General features: G+C 34.8%; 2 protein-coding genes across 2 annotated transcripts; one reads left to right on the top strand and one right to left on the bottom strand.

The window, feature by feature from the left end:
* Nucleotides 1–391: 391 nt before the first annotated feature.
* On the top strand, nt 392–5148 carry LOC117919681 (protein NRT1/ PTR FAMILY 3.1-like). Its single transcript, XM_034836903.1, has 4 exons — nt 392–606; nt 1648–1865; nt 3005–3564; nt 4027–5148. Exons 1-4 carry the CDS (start codon nt 510–512, stop codon nt 4961–4963), a joined length of 1812 nt encoding a protein of 603 aa, XP_034692794.1. The 5' UTR covers nt 392–509; the 3' UTR covers nt 4964–5148.
* A 4026-nt stretch (nt 5149–9174) lies between these two features.
* LOC117919889 (cytochrome P450 94A1) lies at nt 9175–10881 on the bottom strand. The gene has a single exon (XM_034837171.1). It carries the CDS (start codon nt 10781–10783, stop codon nt 9278–9280), a length of 1506 nt encoding a protein of 501 aa, XP_034693062.1. The 5' UTR covers nt 10784–10881; the 3' UTR covers nt 9175–9277.
* Between the last annotated feature and the right edge of the window lie 8671 nt (nt 10882–19552).

Genomic DNA, 19552 nt, shown 5'->3' with positions numbered 1-19552 from the left:
TATATGTGTATTTTTTTAGTTAAATGGACAAAGTTTTATTAACTTTGTAACTTAGAAAAGTTCCTTATATATTTAGTGTGGGATATCACATTCACTAACCACAAAAACAAATTAAGATTAGATAGATGAAGTCGTACATCTCGGGTTTGTGGTTGAAAGTCAAATCCATTTGTAATGACATACTCCATTTTATGTGGATATTATCCGTTATGAATTTTCACTGATATAAAATACTTAAATAAGATTGAAGGAAAATTAATTTAGTATTAATAAGTTTGGTCTAACACATCTCCATTCCCTAGGGTAAGGCCAAAACAAGACCAATTAATTACAATGGAGACAGCCTCAATTGGATTGAGGAATGACATAAGACACCGCATCACCCTTGAGTCAAGTTAATTTGTGGGCTTTTTCTCTGCTTTCTCCTCTATGCAACACTGCAACTCCTATTGCCTATAAATTGACCATTTTCTGGGATCTTAAACTCAAACTTGAAACCAGAGGCCGAGATGGACAAGAACATGGCTGAAGATGGGGTGGAGGAGAATAGGGAGAATACGAAGAAGAAGGAGCTCGGAGGGCTCAGAACGATGCCATTCATCCTGGGTGAGCTTGCATCTTCATCTTCTGTGCTACTTTTTCTTTTCATTTCGTTTCTTTCTTTTCTTCAAGTAAGCAAAAATACTTCTCTGCTTCTTTTTTCCCTAGGAACAAACATCCTCCTTTCTTACTCCATGTTTTTCTATTAATCTCCAAGAGTTACTCCGAAAAACGCCTAAGCCAAACTCCAATCCCTATCATTTCCTGGGCTGTGTTAGCTGCTCCGTTTTAATGCAATTATTAGTAGGAGTTTCTGGAAAAAGGGTTGATCATAAGTTTGCTCTTTTTCCAAGATTTTTAGTGCCCTCCATGAGGTATGTGCATGGCAACAACCCAATGGCATTGCGGTTGAGTGGTCGATAGGCCTTAGATATTGGTTTCTCAATATTGAAATTTTCCTATAATAAAACTGCTATATAATGCCTGATTCTGGAAATGGGCTGTGAGTAAAGTTATGATAAAATTTTGAAATTAAGGCATAAAAGCGTCTAGCTTTTCTAAGGGGCCTTCGTTGGCCATCAAAATTGAAAGATATACTGTTTTCCCTCGTTTGGCATTCAATGAATGAGCTGGTTCATAATAGCCCATTTCTTGGTTCACTGCTGCTGGAAGACAACGGAAAGGTTGGTTCATGTTGAAATGCAATAGAAAAATATTGGGTTCTGTTTTGGGCCTTTTGGCAACAATGATTGATATGTGTGTACCACTTTTCCCCCTCTTAGGCTTGAAATGGTTTATAATTTTTGATGTTCCACTAGTATGTGCATATGCCTGCTTTCCCAGTGGTTTCATATAGAAACAAACTTCTTAAATTGTGTTCATTCACAAGGCTCTGGTTTCCCGAATATCCATTTATCGAGCACTTGACCTTGATATAACAAGAAGTTCTTGAGATAATCGAAAAACACGAAGGTGTGTCTACATCTATGTATTGATGAAACATTATCTGTTTGGATCGAGCTGCCCCAAACACTAAGTTTAATTTTCATTGGGTATGGAAGGAATAGTTGAGCAAGTGGATTGATTTTATGATTGTATTTTTGACAGCAAATGAAATATGCGACAGATTCGCATCCTCTGGCTTCCATGCCAACATGATAACTTATCTGACTGAAGTGCTGAACATGCCCCTGGTCCCAGCCTCCAACACCCTCACAAACTTCAGTGGAACTGCCAGCTTCACCCCGCTGATCGGTGCTTTGATTGCTGATTCCTTTGCTGGCCGTTTCTGGACCATTATTGTTGGGTCCATTATCTACGAACTGGTCTCTCTTTTCCTTCTCTTTTTAGAAATCAAGCTATCTCAATCAATTCATTTGCTAAAATTGGTTAAGACCAATTATTTTTATGGTTATGAACTACAGAGCTCCTTTGCTCTGTTTTTATAATGGAATTTCGGTCCCTTCCACTAAACTCTTGTGACGATTCAAATTATCCAAAGGTCAAAACATCACGATCATTTCACATGTGAAGCCTAAACATGCGAGTCACCGTGGTGTTTGGTTTTTGGGTTTAGGTTACCACAAATATAATTAGAGTCGATTTTCAACCTTGGAGTGAGATTTTATTTGACCTTATAATCTTATAGGGTATGATAAGGATGTTGTGTTTACATGAGCAGATAATTTTAATATCTCATATTGGGGGTTGGGTGCACATGCGTGCTCCTCTAAAACATATAAACGTGTTTTAAAGATATGAGGATCCATTGGGCCCAAAACAGACAATATTACACCATTAGGAGTGTACCATTAGAAATGGTATCAAGGCCAATTCCTAATCCCTGATGTGGGAATTTGATTAATCCCTTAGAGGGTGTTTGTTTGTTTAGCCCCCATGTGCCTATACGAAGAAACACAGAGAGAAGTGATTGTGATATCCCATAATGAATAAAAGAAAAAGTTTATTGTGCTATATTGTACATGTTATTTTTAATTTTATAGACATGTTTTAAAATTGTAAGGGTTCCTTGGGCCAAAACTAACAATATCTATATGATTATAGAGCATCGGTATAGCTCTCACCAAGGATGGTTTAGCAGTGCCGAAGTCCTACCATCTCAATGTGAAACAACAACTGCCCATCATGCTATGGGCATAAGAATTTGAACTATACTGGTATATGGTCTCTCTAAATAGATTGAGTGTATCATTAAATTGAGAAAAAACAGAAAATCCTGCCATCCTAAGAGAACCTTGAAAATGGTTGACTGAAACAAACTTGATATATACCATTGGACCGCTCCCATGATGGGGACCTGAGTTGTACTCTAAGGCCACTGTAGAAGAAGTCACGAAGTACAATCTCTAGAAGTGGTCTAGCTATGCCCATTAAATTAGAGTGTTTACTTCTCCAAAATAGGAGAACTAATCCCATGTTTAATGAAAAATCTCTCTTGCCACAGGGATTGGTCAGCATCACCATATCTGCAGTGCTCCCATCACTCCGTCCCCCACCATGCCCAACTAAAGAGAACTGCAAGGAAGCCTCGACCTTGCAGCTTTGTATCCTCTACACCTCTCTCCTCCTCACATCTCTGGGCACCGGTGGGATTAGGCCTTGTGTTGTTACCTTTGCTGCTGACCAATTTGACATGTCCAAATCAAAAGTTGCATCTCGAAGCTGGAACTTCTTCAATTGGTACTATTTCAGCATGGGGCTGGCAACACTGAGTGCCCTGACCATTGTTGTTTATATCCAAGACAATGTAGGTTGGGGTTGGGGTCTTGGACTTCCAACCATTGCCATGGCTCTGTCTATCATAGCCTTTTTGGTAGGTTCACCTCTTTATAAGAAATTAAAACCAGGAGGGAGCCCGTTGGTGAGGTTGGCTCAAGTAATTGTTGCTGCAACAAAGAAGAGGAAAGCAGTTGCACCTGCAGACCCGAGTCTCCTGTATGAAAATAAGGAGCTTGATGCTACTATTTCCGTAAATGGAAGGCTTCTACATACCAATCAGTTCAAGTAAGTTATGCTGCATGTATACTTGATTACTCTGCAAAATAGAATTGGGTAGAATGCAGAATAAAGTGATTAACATTAAGGGTATTTGGAAGGAACTTCAATTAGTATTATCAGCTAGAGTGATTTCTAATAGCCTTTTCATAAGTCTTATACCTAAAGAATGAGGACACCGGGGGTTGGGGGTGTCAAGTGAAAATGGTTCTTTGATACTGAAGTAAACAGAATTGCTTTTCTGAGTTATTTTTATCAGATGGGTTAGAATTTTTAAATAAGAACATAAGTTAATACTAAAAAAAAAAAAGTTTAGCATATAGTTCTCTGTAAATTTAATTTGTCCTTGATGTTCTTACTAAATGTACCATAAAATTTTGTTCATGAACCTAGCTAATACCATTATATTTTTGTGTGCTGAGGTTTTCAATGGCTGGTCTTATATCTGATTGCCTGTTTTCATGTTTGAAGGTGGTTTGATAAAGCTGCCATAGTAACAGATGCGGAGGCAACGAGTTTAAACCCACCAAATCTCTGGAGACTTGCCACTGTCCATCGAGTAGAGGAACTAAAATCCATCGTTCGGATGTTGCCCATCTGGGCTGCTGGAATCTTACATGTCACTTCATCGTCACATCAGCACAGCTTCACCATCCAACAAGCTCGCACCATGGACCGCCACCTGTCCCCATCCTTCCAAATTCCTCCAGCCAGCTTGTCAATCTTCAGTATCCTAACCGTGCTTATTGGGATCGTTCTATACGAGCGCTTCTTTGTTCCATTGGCTCGCAGATTCACTAGAAATCCCTCAGGCATCACATCACTACAAAGGATGGGCATTGGCTTCATGGTTAACATCTTGGCCACAATAGTGGCATCTTTCGTTGAGATAAAAAGGAAAGCTATTGCGGCAAATCACAACTTACTGGACAAACCAAGGGCCATTATTCCCATTAGTGTGTTTTGGTTGGTTCCTCAGTTTGCCCTTCATGGAGTAGCTGAGGTTTTCATGTCTGTAGGGCACTTGGAGTTTCTTTACGATCAATCACCAGAAAGCATGAGAAGCACAGCAGCAGCACTGTATTGGATAGCGATAGCAATAGGAAATTATCTAGGTACCCTGTTGGTCACATTAGTCCATAAATATACAGGCCACAGTAGGAATTGGCTACCTGACAGGAACCTGAACAGAGGGAGATTGGAGTACTACTACTGGCTGGTGAGCGGAATACAAGTTGTGAATCTGATATATTATGTAACATGTGCCTGGTTGTATACACACAAACCCGTAGAAGAGGTGGGAGACAGCATGGACAAAAATGATGTTGACTTAGCAAGAGGTAGGAACGATGGTAATGGGGATGGAGATGTAGAGCTTGCGAGGACTGGAACAGTCAAGGCTCAGTGATGAGAGAGATTAATAACAGTAGATCACAAAGAAGTCTCACTTTGTTTTCCAAGAATTCAAACAAATAAAGCGGAAAATTCATGGGATTTGGTCTTTTATTTTGCTGTGTTACAAATAATCAGTCACCTAAATTGTACATTTTGCATTAAATTGAAGAGAACCAATCAAGGTGGAACTATCAACTATCCGATTGTCTCTAACCCAATTTGGTAGACAAACTAATGAAAAGTAAAATAACCACTCTGCTTCGCTATGTCCAATGCTTCACTCTTTCAGGGTTTCTTGAATAGTTACCCAATTGAATCACCATCACCATGGAGCAGTTTTGATTCACCAAAACAATTTGAACCACGCATCTCAGAATCCACCCCATCATGGACCAGTTATGGGCCTGTGGCTTCGCCAAATCACATCATCCACCAGCTTTTCTTTTTTGTCCTTTGCAAGTGTCTCCATAGCACTCAGCCACACCATGGGAATATTGTCCAATTTGAGTTTCATTCTGAGTGATTTCTAACTGGATTTCCACATCACCCGAGATACATTATCAAGTTCTTGTTCACTTTTTTGTACTCATTTGTAAACCACAATTGAAGAATGCCAAATATCCATCAATAAAGACTATGTTTATGGAGAGCATGAAAAGGCCTAAGAGGTCAGTGGAGTTGGGACTTTGGATAGAGGTGGAAACAAGTACTCTTTGGTAAGTAGTGGGAGAGTGGCAATTAGTGAGCTGGAATGTACAGCCGTGGGAAAATCTTTTCCTTTTAGGAGAAAGTGGCTTCTGCAACTCCAGCTTGTAATTTATGCAAATTTCATTTGGGTAAAGAGGGGTCAGGGAAAGAATTTTAAAACGTTGTTGGAATCAGGAATTCGGCCCACCCTGCATTTCCGGACAATAATACAATTGAATTAAATGAAATATAATTTTAATATTAAATATATTTTTAAATTATAGATATTATAATCAAATATCACAATATTATTATCGAATAATATTTGATATAATTTAATAATAAATATATACTTATAAAATTCATATTTTTTATTAGTACATATAATATTATTATCAAACATGATAAATTATATTATACATATATCAATTTCTTGAATAAAATAACTTTAAAATATATATTATATTTTTAATTTTATTTTTAAGAGTTTTTCCTTATATTTTTATAATTTCTGATCAATTTTAGGCTCATTGATATTTTATGTCAAAATATCAACCGTTATATTGTTTATATATCCATAAAATTGAAGTACCGATATATCTATAATTACTAATATTTTAATTTTTATCCTCATGCCTCCACAAAATCTTAAGGTTGTTCCACTAACTCCAAAGATTCTTCAAATGCAAATCTATTTTCAAATATAAATGGTTTCCAATATATCGATCAACTTTTATAATATCTCATAAGTAAAAAACGTTTACTTAAACCACTCTTTCTCACAGCATACTCGTAATAGCTAAAAATTAATGCAATAACTCGCTTGAAACAATAAGCACTATAAATGAAAATAACTAAGCACCAAGGTGCAGTCAATAAGGACATGTAAGCTGGATAGCAATTACACTAATCATGTGTTTAAGACACACAATAATTGACAAGAACGAATTTTAGAAGTTTGAAATATTATAAATGAGTGTTTGGCAATTAATTTACAATGCAAGCGACCATTATAAAGACAAATAGATGAGATAATTGATTGTCCTATTGTCTACTTGGTTTTTTGAAGCCTTGCCCAAGCCACTAGCAAAGGAGATGATTTTTGGAGGTCCTACATGTCAACTGGTTGACCGTTCAATTATTTTGTACCTTTTAATGATTTAAATTTTATTAAATGTTGGGTAAAGATTGATTCAATACCCTAGCTTCCTTATCTAGGTTTTTATTCCAATTCAAGTCTTATCTAGGACCTTACCTAGAGGAAGATGGTAAGCAAAGTTGAAGAACACTTACTTTCTTTAGTTTATGTTTAGCATAGACGTTTAGAATTAACATTTATCTTCAAAAACCCTAAACTTGTTATCATATTTTGTTTATGGAATAAATGTTTCAAATATTAATCATTACAATATTTGGTTGTTGGCTAAGCAAACACACTTGTCTTTTTCTCGTAGTTTTATCAATATTTGAGCAATATTTGAGATTATTCATTGTGATATTTGGAGTTCCAATTATATAGAGTCTATTTCTTGTGCAAGATATTTTCTAACCATTGTTGATGATTATACTTAGGTTCATGTCCCATAAATCTAAAACTCATCATCTTTTATTATCTTTTATCAAACTTATCACCTTTCAATTTGATTAGAAGGTAAAGAAAGTCAATAATGATAACAAAGAGGAATTTGTTATGACTAGTTTTTTTTTTCAAGAGAATGACATTTTTCATTAAACTAGTTGTGTGTGGACACTTTTCAAATGCAAATATCATTGACTACCTTAACTTCATGAGCTCCTCTAACTTCAAGTCCTTCCTGTTTTCTTGCTAGACCTACCATTTTTGCTTGCATGTTTACATCTTCATTCAAACATACATTCCTCCTTTAGAATTGCTTGGAGGCTTGGCTTTGCTTGAGTCCTTTCATGAAGTTCATTCATGATCTATATATCTTCCTCACATAGTTTAAAAAGTCTAAAGCTTTATCGGACTTTTGCTAATAAAGGTACCTACACACATGGTTTTTAGCATCTGCTTCATAGCCATGGACTTTTGTGAGTAATTGCTAGAAAACATGTGTGACGGTATGGTTATGAACAAAAGTCTTGATGAAGCCTTCGACTTCAACTTTTTAAACTATGTGACTGAGATATCTAGATTAGGGGATGAACCTTATGAAGGGACTTAAGCAAAGTCAAGCCTCCTAAACAATTCCAAAGGAAGAATGTAGGTTTTGAATGATTTTATATACATTAAAGTAAAAATGGAAAGTCTGACAAGAAAATTGAAAGGATTTGAAGTAAAGGAGCTTACAAAGTCAAGGTAGTTAATAATGTTTTAGTGTAAATGGTACAATGTTCTATATGTCGACTAAACATCTAATGAGTGAATGTCCAACTATACTAACAATTACAAAGATGTTTATGGAACAAGCTAATGCAATTGGATTTTTCAATGATGTTCTAACGCAAATTGTACAATGTTCTATATGTCCATCTACTAAACATTTGACCAAACTCTCTATAAAAGACTTTTTTTTTTGCAAAATCCTTATATTCCTATTAGAGAATTTTTAGCTACCTTTGTTTTATGTTAGTATAAACATAAATAGAAAATTGGTCATGCAAGAAGGATTTCTAAAATTAAGGAAAGAAGCATTCCTTAAATTTAAGGATTTCCTTAAATCAAATATTCTAAAATCAAGGATTCCTAACAAAAATAATAGAAATTTCAAAAATGACTACAGACTAGCCTTTACATTAAGTTTTTCTTTTCACCCAATGACATGAGGATTATTTGATTAAAGAGGTAAAATAAAGTACACACCTAGAAGAATAACAATAACTTAATGTTTTAAAAGGTGGAATGAAACTTTTACTTTTCATAAAAATAGTCCCTAACAAAATTTTAATTTCTATCTTATATTAAACACTTTTTGAATAAAGGATAAAAATATTAAAATAAAGTTATATATGTAATTTTTAATATATTCCAAATATATAATATACATGAAAATTGTTTTTCCAACTAGGATATTATCTCATTGTAATGATAAGATATTTAATTATTTAATTAAAAAAGGTAATTTAAACACATTTTCCTTTTTAAAATTTTTTTCAATTTTTACTTAAATGGATAAGTCATACCTAAATAAAAAAAAATCAATTTTACTTTTCCAATATATTAAAATATACTTGGCTTATATTTAAATTACCAATTGTTGGTAATTCTTACCATTAAAGAGAAAGTAAAGTTAATTTTATTAATCTTTCCTAAGGTAAATATAAATAGCCCTCATTTTTTTAAATTTTATTATATGTCTTCTTTATCTTTCTCATCTGATATTTTAATTCAAACTAAGACGAGTATATAATGAATTTTTAAAATAATGGAGCTAATTGTATTTAACCAAATAACGGGGTCTCTAATGAATTTTTCAAAATAACGGAGCTAATTTTATTTAACTAAAAAGAACTAACACCCTGAAAGGACTTGGCCCATCCACATGTTCCTCATTCTCCAGCCACTCCGGAACCACGCACATAAATCGACTGCACTACGATACGAATGCACCATATTAACTCACATGGATTGTCTACACTGTGATACCAATGTAACTTATTTCCGTACAAGCATTCACCCTCAGTTTATCACATCCACACATCTCTCCTTCACTCTCACTCCTAGCCCGCCTGTCATCCTCAGCGTCAGTGATAAATAATGCTCAGGAAACTTGTCCTTCTCCTCTACCTTCACCTCAAACTGCTCCATCACCGATGCTGCAATCGACTTCATCTGAATATAAGCCATGTCCTTGCCCAGACACATTCTCGGCCCAGCATGAAATATCGGGTACCGAAACGGGTTTTCCTGACGGTACACACCGTTTTCCAGCCATCTTTCGGGTTTGAACTGCAGAGAATCTTTGCCCCATATGCTCTCTATCCTCCCCATTGAGTAGGGTATGTACGTCATGAACCATCCCTTGCCAACAAACGTGCCGTCCGGCAGAACGTCGTCGTTTAAGCAGTATTTTGTGTCTACCGGCACGGGTGGGTACAATCGCATCGTTTCGGATATTGCTGCGTGCAGATAGTGCAGGTCCCGGAGCTCGTCGAAATTATAGGTGTCGCCGATGCTTTTTCCGTTGCGGGTCCGGACTGTTTCGAGCTCTTTTAATATATTTGTCTCGACCTCTGGGTTCAAGGACAGTAGCCAAAAGAACCATGTCAGGGCGGAAGATGTGGTGTCCCGGCCGGCGAGGATGAAGCTGATGACGATATCTCGGAGAAATTCGGGCGAGTTGTCATCGTTTCCGACGAACCGGGATAGTAAATCTTGGTCTTTGTTTTCTGCTTTTTGCTTCATTCTGGATTGGATGATCTTCTCCGCAAATTCATGAACAATGGCTATCGATTTCTTCAGTCGTTTCTCTTTTCCCATGTTGAAGAACTTCTCCATTTTCCAAATAGATTGAAACGCATACATGAACCTTCCTGAGCTGAGCGTTGCAGCGTCCTCGAAGGCGCGCATGAAATCTCCGCCGGCTGTGGCATCGCCTCCGAGACAAGCCGGATCGACGTTGAACGCCAACTTACACACGTTATCAAAAGCGAACCGCTCCAAAATGTCCTGAACATCTAACACACGTCCTGTTTCTGCTGCTTTCTTCAAAATCGGAACCAACCTCGTCTGAGTCTCCACGGTCACGCTCTCAAAAACGAAATTTCGGAGGGACTTGGTGTTGAATTCGTAACTGGCGGTCTTCCTCTGAACCTTCCAGAGATCACCGTCGGAGTTGAAGATGCCTCGGCCGAGGAAATCTTCGAGAATGGATATAAATTGCGGGCCCTTCGGGTAGTTCTCGAAGTTGGTCTTGAGCATATGCTCGACGTTCAATGGATTTGCCGTGATGACGCCGTGAATCCCTCCGGGACGCCGGAAAGTGCTGGTGTTGGTTGGGCAGCGGCTGAGGACATTAGTAGTCCAGTCGAGAAAGCGGTGGCGATTTTTGAGGAAGTCCGGTATGCTTCCGAATAAAGGGTAGGCTTTGAAGCCTGTGGAGATGGGTTTGGTTTTTGAAGAATAGAAATAGAGAGAGAGGAGGAAGAAGATGAAGAGGAGAAACTGCAGAGAGAAGAGTTCCATTGGAGGAAGAAAAACAGCGTATGCAAAGAAAATGAGATTGGTGGATTAACGAGGGTTTTTATGCTTTGGGCATCAATTTTAAAAATAAACCTAAATTTATAAAATCAAATTTGAGATTTATCTGAGATGGTTGATTTTTCGGGAGATTTTTTTTTTTTTTTAATTTGGAAAGAGTTTCGGGTAGATTTAGGTATTGCTGTATCTTGCCCCGTCTCACCTCAATATATATATATATATATATATATATATATATAATATTTAATTTAAATTTATTTATTTCTCAATTTATAACACTTTAAAAATTAGCTTTTAAAAAAAATTAATAATGTGGCTGTAATTCCCTTTTCCCATCTCATTGCACTTGCCCAATTTATATTTTTTTATTAGGAGAAGGATAAGAAAATGGTAGTCGAGACGGGGAATTCATCTTATGATAAAATATCTTCGTGCAATGGGTCATTTGACCAAGTCTTTAATAATATTAAATTGTTTTATGTTGAGTTTTATATCTATTATGTTGTCATGGTCTATAGAAAATTGTTTATAATATTAAATTGTTTTATATTGAGTCTTATATATGTTATGTTGTCCTGGTCTATAGGAAATTGTTTATTGAGTCTTTTTATTATCTCCTGATTTTTGGTGATGGTGGCAGCAGATTTATTGAAACATGGTTTCATGGTTCTATTTTTATATCTTTGTTGTTATGGCTTTGTCAAGCCAGTTGATTGTATTGCCTATTTATTGGTTGTCTCAGTATAAATAAAGTGTGGAATTGTTTCTCTGTTCTGGTTTTACTTTTGCTCAGTTTATTTTATCAGTGGTATCAGAGTCCGGTTAAAACCAGAGAGTGAGAATTGAGAGTGCCAAAACAGAGAGAGAGTTTGTGAGACAGAGAGTCATATAGCAGCAACTTTGTTTATTTTCTTTCAGCAGCAGAAAAAAACAATGGCCTCTGAAATTTTGTGCAACCTGCAATTCCACGTTTTGATGGTTACTATGACTATTGGAGCATGTTGATGGAGAATTTCTTACGATCTAAAGAGTACTGGCAAGTAGTCTCTAGAGGGATAACAGAACCAGCAACGAACTCACCAATGACGGATGCGCAGAAAACAGAGATTGAAGGACAGAGATTAAAAGATCTAAAGGCAAAGAATTATTTGTTCCAAGCTATTGATCGCTCAATCTTGGAAACTATTTGTGCAAGGACACTTCCCAGCAGATTTGGGACTCCATGAAGAAGAAGTACCAGGGATCAACGAGGACCAAGAGGCAGCAACTTCAAGCACTTCGATCTGAGTTCGAAACGCTTCGAATGAAGCCGGGAGAGTTAGTTTCTAATTACTTCTCAAGAACAATGTCAATCATTAACAAAATGCGAATTCATGGCGAGAAGATGGAGAACGGGACTGTTATTGAGAAAATTCTTCGGTCAATGACGCCAAAATTTAACTATGTTGTTTGTTCTATTGAGGAATCGAAAGACCTTGATGAACTATCAATTGACGAGTTGCAAGGATCTTTGTTAGTTCATGAGCAGAAAATCAACCAGGAGGACAAGGAGGAGCAAGCTTTAAAAGCTTCAACTAACAACAATGCTTTGACAACGAATAGATCAGCAGATCGAGGTAGAGGCAAAGGAAGAGGAGTTCGAGGAGTTAGAGATGGAGGTAGAGGAAGAGGTGGACGAGGCAATTTTAAAGTTGATGAAGATCAACCAGATTTCCAAAATAGAGGCAGAGGCCGAAATCAACAATTTGACAAATCCAAGGTAGAGTGTTTTAGATGTCATAAATTTGGCCATTACCGTTCTGAATGTTATACTAAATTACCTAACGACAAAGAAAAAGGAGAAAAATCTAATTATGTAGAAAAGAAAGAAGTTGAAACCTTGTTGATGGCAGCTCAAGTCAATGAACAACCTCAGGCAGAAGTGTGGTATGTGGAGACAGGCTGTAGCAACCACATGTGTGGTAGTAAGTCTTCTTTTTGTTTTCTAAATGAAGGTTTTCGTTCTACAGTGAGCTTTGGTGATTGTTCTACTGTAAATGTAATGGGAAAGGGTGATATTAATATTAGAACCAAGAATGGTTTTGTAGAAACAGTTTCCAATGTTTTTTATGTTCCACACTTGAAAAGTAATTTGTTAAGTGCTGGTCAATTACAAGAAAAGGGTTACATAATAACAATTCAAAATGGTGCTTGTGAGATATATGATCCTTCGAGAGGTGCTATTGTTGTTGTTCAAATGGCTTCAAACAAGTTGTTTCCATTGAAGATTGATAGTGTCCAGTCTTTCTTAATGGCTGAAGTGAAAGATCTTTCATGGCTTTGGCATTTACGCTATGGCCATTTGAATTTTGGTGGATTAAAAACTCTCCAACAGAAACATATGGTGACAGGTCTTCCTCAAATTTCCATTCCTTCTCAAGTTTGTGAAGGATGTGTTGTTGGCAAACAACATCGTTCTTAATTCCTTTAAGGAAAGTCGCGAAGAGCAAAGAATGTCTTGGAACTGGTTCACTCTGACATTTGCGGTCCAATTAATCCAACTTCTAATGGGAGTAAAAAATATCTAATTATCTTTATTGATGATTATAGTCGAAAAACGTGGGTTTCTTTTTTGCAGGAAAAATCAGAAGCTTTTAGTGCATTTAAAAGCTTCAAGGCACGCGTTGAAAAAGAAACAGGGAGATCCATCAAAATTCTCTGTACTGATCGTGGTGGAGAATATTGTTAAAATGAATTTGAACATTTTTGTGATGATTAAGGCATACGAAGAGAACTCACAGCTGCTTATACATCGCAACATAATGGTGTATCGGAGAGAAAAAATAGAACCATCCTCAAAATTGTGAGGAGCTTGCTTGCAAGGGGCAAAATTCCAAAGAGTTTTTGGCCGGAGGCAGTGAATTGGAGTATCCATGTGTTGAACAGAAGCCCTACATTTTCTGTTCAAAACATGACACCGGAGGAGGCTTGGAGTGGACGGAAACCAGCTGTAGATCACTTCAAAATTTTCGGTTGCATCGCCTATGCACATGTCCCAAACGAGAAAAGGAAGAAACTTGATGATAAGGGTGAAAAATGTGTTTTTCTTGGCGTAAGTGATGCATCCAAAGCATATAAATTGTTCAATCCACTCACGAAGAAGATTGTGACCAGTAGAGATGTTATTTTTGATGAGGAGAGCACCTGGAATTGGAATGGGCAGCAGCCTACTCAAGTCATTTTTGACAATGATGCTGAAGAAGAAAGGCAGCAGCTTCTACAACAACAAATTCCTACAGGTTTCTATACTTGAAAGTCCACCAAATGATGCTCCAACAGCCGTTGAAACTTCATCAACAGCAGCAGAGAGTAATGTAGTTGCTGAATCACGACTTCGCCGTGTTCGAAAAAGGTCTGCATGGATGCAAGATTTTGAGGTAACTGGAGTTCAATCTGATATGATACAATTGCTCATTATGCTTTGTTATCAGATTGTGATCCCATTACATTCCAAGAAGCTATCAAGGATTTAAAGTGGCATAAGGCTATGAATGAGGAGATCGGGTCTATAGAGAAAAATAATAGTTGGGAGCTAGTTGAACTTCCAAAAGGGCAGAAATCCATTGTGTTAAATGGGTTTATAAAACGAAGTTGAACAAAGATGGTGGAGTTGATAAGTACAAAGCTCGGCTTGTTGCAAAGGGGTACAAGCAAGAATTCAGAGTGGATTACAAAGAGGTGTTTGCTCCAGTAGCAAAGCTTGACACTATTCGCTTGGTGTTATCCATGGCTGCTCAAAACTCATGGTCTATCCATCAGTTAGATGTGAAGTCAGCATTTTTGCATGGAGAGTTGGAAGAAGAAGTCTATATTGATCAACCCCCTGGGTATGTGAAGCAAGGTTATGAGAATCAGGTATATAAGTTAAAGAAAGCACTATACGGACTGAAACAAGCACCAAGAGCTTGGTACAGTCGTATAGATGCTTATTTTACTAAGGAAGGTTTTATTAAATGTCCATATGAGCACACTCTTTACACTAAATATGGTGTTGATAAGAAGATTTTAATTGTGTGTTTATATGTTGATGATCTCATTTATACTAGTAATAATAAAACCATGCTTGCTGATTTTAAGAAGTCTATGATGAAAGAATTTGATATGACTGATATGGGATTAATGCACTATTTTCTTGGCATTGAGGTAGTGCAATCATCTACTGGTGTTTTCATTTCTCAAAAGAAATATGCTCTAGAGATTTTGGACAAGTTTATGTTGAAGGATTGTAATTCAGTCATCACCCCAAGTGAAGTTGGCCTGAAACTCTCAAAGAGTGGAGCAGAAAAGAGGGTGGATAGTACTCTTTACAAGCAGATCGTTGGAAGTCTTATGTATCTGACATCTACAAGACCAGACATTATGCACGCAGTCAATTTCATCAGTAGATACATGGAGAATCCAACTGAAGTTCATCTTTTGGCTGCAAAAAGAATTTTTCGCTATTTGAAAGGTACTGTAGACTTTGGGATTCTATACAAAAGGGGTGAAAAATCAAGTTTGATTGGTTTTTTAGATAGTGATTGTGCTGGAGATCTTGATGATAGAAAGAGCACTTCTGGAGCAGTGTTTATGTTGAATTCTGGAGCTATTACTTGGTCATCAAAGAAGCAACAGATTGTGACTTTGTCAACTACGGAAGCTGAGTTCGTTGCTGCAACATCAAGCTCATGTCAAGCTATTTGGCTGAGAAGGTTACTTGAAGTTTTGTACAACCAGCAGCAAGGTCCAACAGTGATTTACTGTGATAACCTCTCTGCAATAAAACTCTAAAAAAATCTAGTCTTACATGGGAGAAGCAAACACATTGATGTAAGGTACCACTTCTTGCGTGATTTATGTAAAGATGGAGTTATTGATTTGGTGTTTTGCAAAAGTGAAGATCAAATTGCAGATATCTTGACTAAGCCCCTCAAGCCTGCTGTTTTTATGAAACTTCGAAGTATGCTTGGAGTTTGTTCTTCAAAGGAGGTTGTGGCTGCTTCAGGAAAGGCTTTGCAAATTGATTCCTAAACTGATTTCTGCATATATCAGTTTAAGGGAGGGTGATAAAATATCTTCGTGCAATGGGTCATTTGACCAAGTCTTTAATAATATTAAATTGTTTTATGTTGAGTCTTATATCTGTTATGTTGTCCTGGTCTATAGGAAATTGTTTATTGAGTCTCTTTATTATCTCCTGATTTTTGGTGATGATGGCAGCAGATTTATTGAAACATGGTTTCATGGTCCTATTTTTATGTCTTTGTTGTTATGGCTTTGTCAAGCCAATTGATTGTATTGCCTATTCATTGGTTGTCTCAGTACAAATAAAGTGTGGAATTGCTTCTCTGTTCTGGTTTTACTTTTGCTCAGTTTATTTTATCATCTTATTCTCATCTCTAATTTGATCAACACATGTATTTTAAGACAGCTAACACCAAGGTTGGCCTCCTCCATGGTTTGGCCCCTCTCATACTTAGTCGACTGCTCCAAATTTTACCTTTGAAATAAGGGATTCTGACCAAATTCAATTTGATTTCTATATACACAAGTCCAAAAAAATTTATTTAGCCCCTACCAATAGTAACCACTTCTCTAAATATCCTCCACTCCATAGAATCCCAGTTGAATTCTAAAATATAATTTCCCATGTTGGGATGCATGACAAATTTTGAATTTTGATTCCATTTTGTTATCACATGGGGAATTGTATTTAAAAGATAATCTATTTTAGTAATAATAATAATAATAATAATAATTAATTAATTTTTAAATTGTCTTCTTCCTGATCTGGTGAATCAAATATTAAATTATAACTACTTTGCTTCACCAAAGAATTTCAAGCCACCATCTTTTGCAGCTTCCATAACGAAATAGGTATGAATGTATGACACGGGTGGAGTTGGATGGTGACAAATAATTTTGTCTTTATCTTTGTTTCAGGGTCGAGGAGTTTGATTTCCACTGCAATCAGTTCATCATTGAGTCAGATTTTTGAAAAATAACGTTATTTTAAAAGATATTTTTTGAAATAGGATAGTTTTAAAACTATTTTTAAATTTATAGTTTTTTAATACATTAATTAAAAATTATCTTTAAAAAAATTTAAACCACGATTTAATTGATCTTATAAATTTGAAAATGTTTTTAATTTTTTTAAAAACTATTGAATATAATTTTTTTTCCCGTACTATCTTAAAATTATTTGTTATAGCACTACAATTTGGACAGGATGACCAAACTTAAACCCTGATCCCAATTCAAATTACAAGATATCCAATACAATTTTAACATGATCTAATATTTAATTTAAAATATTCAACTCAAACTCAATTTAAAATCATTTTTCTAAACTCGAATTGATTAGATTACATAATTCAAAATTCATATATAGAGTTTTTTTTTTATATTTATATCAAAGTTTAAATGGTAAATAAGATAAAATTCTAAGACAACAATAAAAATAAATAAAAAATAAATTTATATGCTTTCTAAAACATGAAAAAGAATATGATATAATTATAATTTAATATTTTAAAAAAATTAAAATGAAAGAGAATATTATTATATAGGATATAATTATAATTTGAGTAAACCTTCATCCAAACATAATATATGTATGAATTAATTCATGCAACTTCCAAACTTTGGAAACAACTCTCTAAATTAACTTCATTTACAAAATAATATATTTCACAAACTTTATTTAAAAAATTAACAAGCAACTAAAAAACCATTTTTTCAGCAATAAGTAATTTTAAACTTTCAAAATTTAAATGTCCAAAATGTAAGTGTCATATTTAATTCTTATCATTAATTATAAAATGAAAACAAGATAAATTATCATAATTAATATCTAATGAAAATAATTGATTATTATAAATTGTATAACACCCTTATAAATCCGCATATCATATCTTTTTTCATTTTTTAAAATTGTTCCCATACTCGATGGATTTTGGTAAAAATTGGGAACGTGTAACATCTTGGAGATGAAATTTGTAATTCATTATTCAATTTCATGGAAATCTTGGCTATCACAAAATCATGTTTCCTTTGACGATGATAAAATTCAAAATCCTTCCCATCCCTTGTAATACCAAAAAGACAAAACCCATACTACTTATGTGGTTATACCTATAACAACTAACTACTTTTCATGACAAATTTGAGTGAATATCAAATTGAATAATAACCTTAATCATAGTCCCCGAACAATGAGGTGTCATTGATTCAATAGTTTTGGTAGCATGATGAGCAGTTCCAGGAAATATCTATTTTTCGGTTTTTTTCTCCAATTTACCGATATTTGAGCGATATTGCCAATAAATCGGTGCCATGTGAGCTGCTACATGAGCTTTCCTTTTATTTAAATTTTTAAAATTGAAATGAGCCTCAAAGGCATCCGGCCCAACTTATTGCAGCCTAATCCATCCAAGCCTTCAAAAGGCATGCGTCCTTTCTACAGCCCAATCCATGCAATGGGAGCATCCCTTCCACAAAGATTGGAAAAATTATAAACCCAAAGTATGCCACCAGGACAAAAACCCTGGTATTTTGTATGAAACTAAAGTCACTTGCCAAGTAAACTGTGTTGGTTTTGGTTTCATAAGATGCATCATATTTATTAGTTTATAAAATAAATTTTATTAGTATATATATATTATAAATTAATTGAAATAAAATGATTGTAAATAAATTAAATTTAATTATAGCAATTAAATACAAGAAATATATAAATTAATAAATAAAATTATTAACGTTTTTAAATAAAAAAAATACTTATATATATATATATATCAATTTTTTATTAAAATAACTTCAATATATATATTTTTTTTTGAGTTTTTCCTAATATTTTTATAATTTTTTTTATTAATTTTCATCCATGGATATTTTGTGTTAAAATATTCACTAATATTTATTTGATATATCCATAAAATTTAAATACCGATATATCTATCATTATCAATATTTTCATCATTTGGCTCAACATAAGAAGATGAAGCAACTATGTATAACCAACATTGTTTTATGTACTTTTGTTTTCTTCTTTTGTAATATTGCATGTTGATAATAAAGCCTTTGAATTTTTACCTTTATCTTTTATAACATTAATCTGAAAATTCCTCTCATTTGATCCTCTAACTCTATATTCAAATCTATAGTAACCATATTTTTTTACAATTATAATATTGAATATGAGATTTATTGTTTATTTGAGTTGAACTATTATCTCTTTCTCCTTTTTGGCTTGATCTAAAATTTCTTCATCTTCAATTTTATGAACTCTAGTATTTCTTACTTGGTTCAAAACTATATTAAGACTCCTATTTTTCATTTTTAAGATTTAGTTGGATTTGTTTTGCTTCTTTCATCTTATTCCATAACCTTTCATTTAAGTATTATTCATGGGCTTGTAAAGACCCTATTAATTCATTTAAAGTCGTGGTATTGAGATGTTTTAATTCTTCAATTATTGTCTCATTGTACATAAATCATATGATTAAGATTTACAAAATTTGTCCATAACTTGAAGATGTAAAACATTTTCTCTATTAGATTTCATCTTATTGACAAGAATTAATGTTCATAACGAATAATTGGAAACTCTTTTCCCTTTTTCCATTTGAAGAAGCTCAAATTGTCTTTTTGAAATTTGTAGTCAAGCGTTCTTCACCTTTTCCATTCCTTTTTAGATGTTTGTCGAGATGTCTCATGCACTATTTTTTTTTT

Source organism: Vitis riparia, chromosome 8 (genome assembly GCF_004353265.1).
Source record: "Vitis riparia cultivar Riparia Gloire de Montpellier isolate 1030 chromosome 8, EGFV_Vit.rip_1.0, whole genome shotgun sequence".
Classification (NCBI taxonomy): Eukaryota; Viridiplantae; Streptophyta; class Magnoliopsida; order Vitales; family Vitaceae; genus Vitis; species Vitis riparia.
The sequence above is the reverse complement of the archived record's forward strand: the minus strand, read 5'-3'. Positions and strand labels throughout refer to the sequence as shown.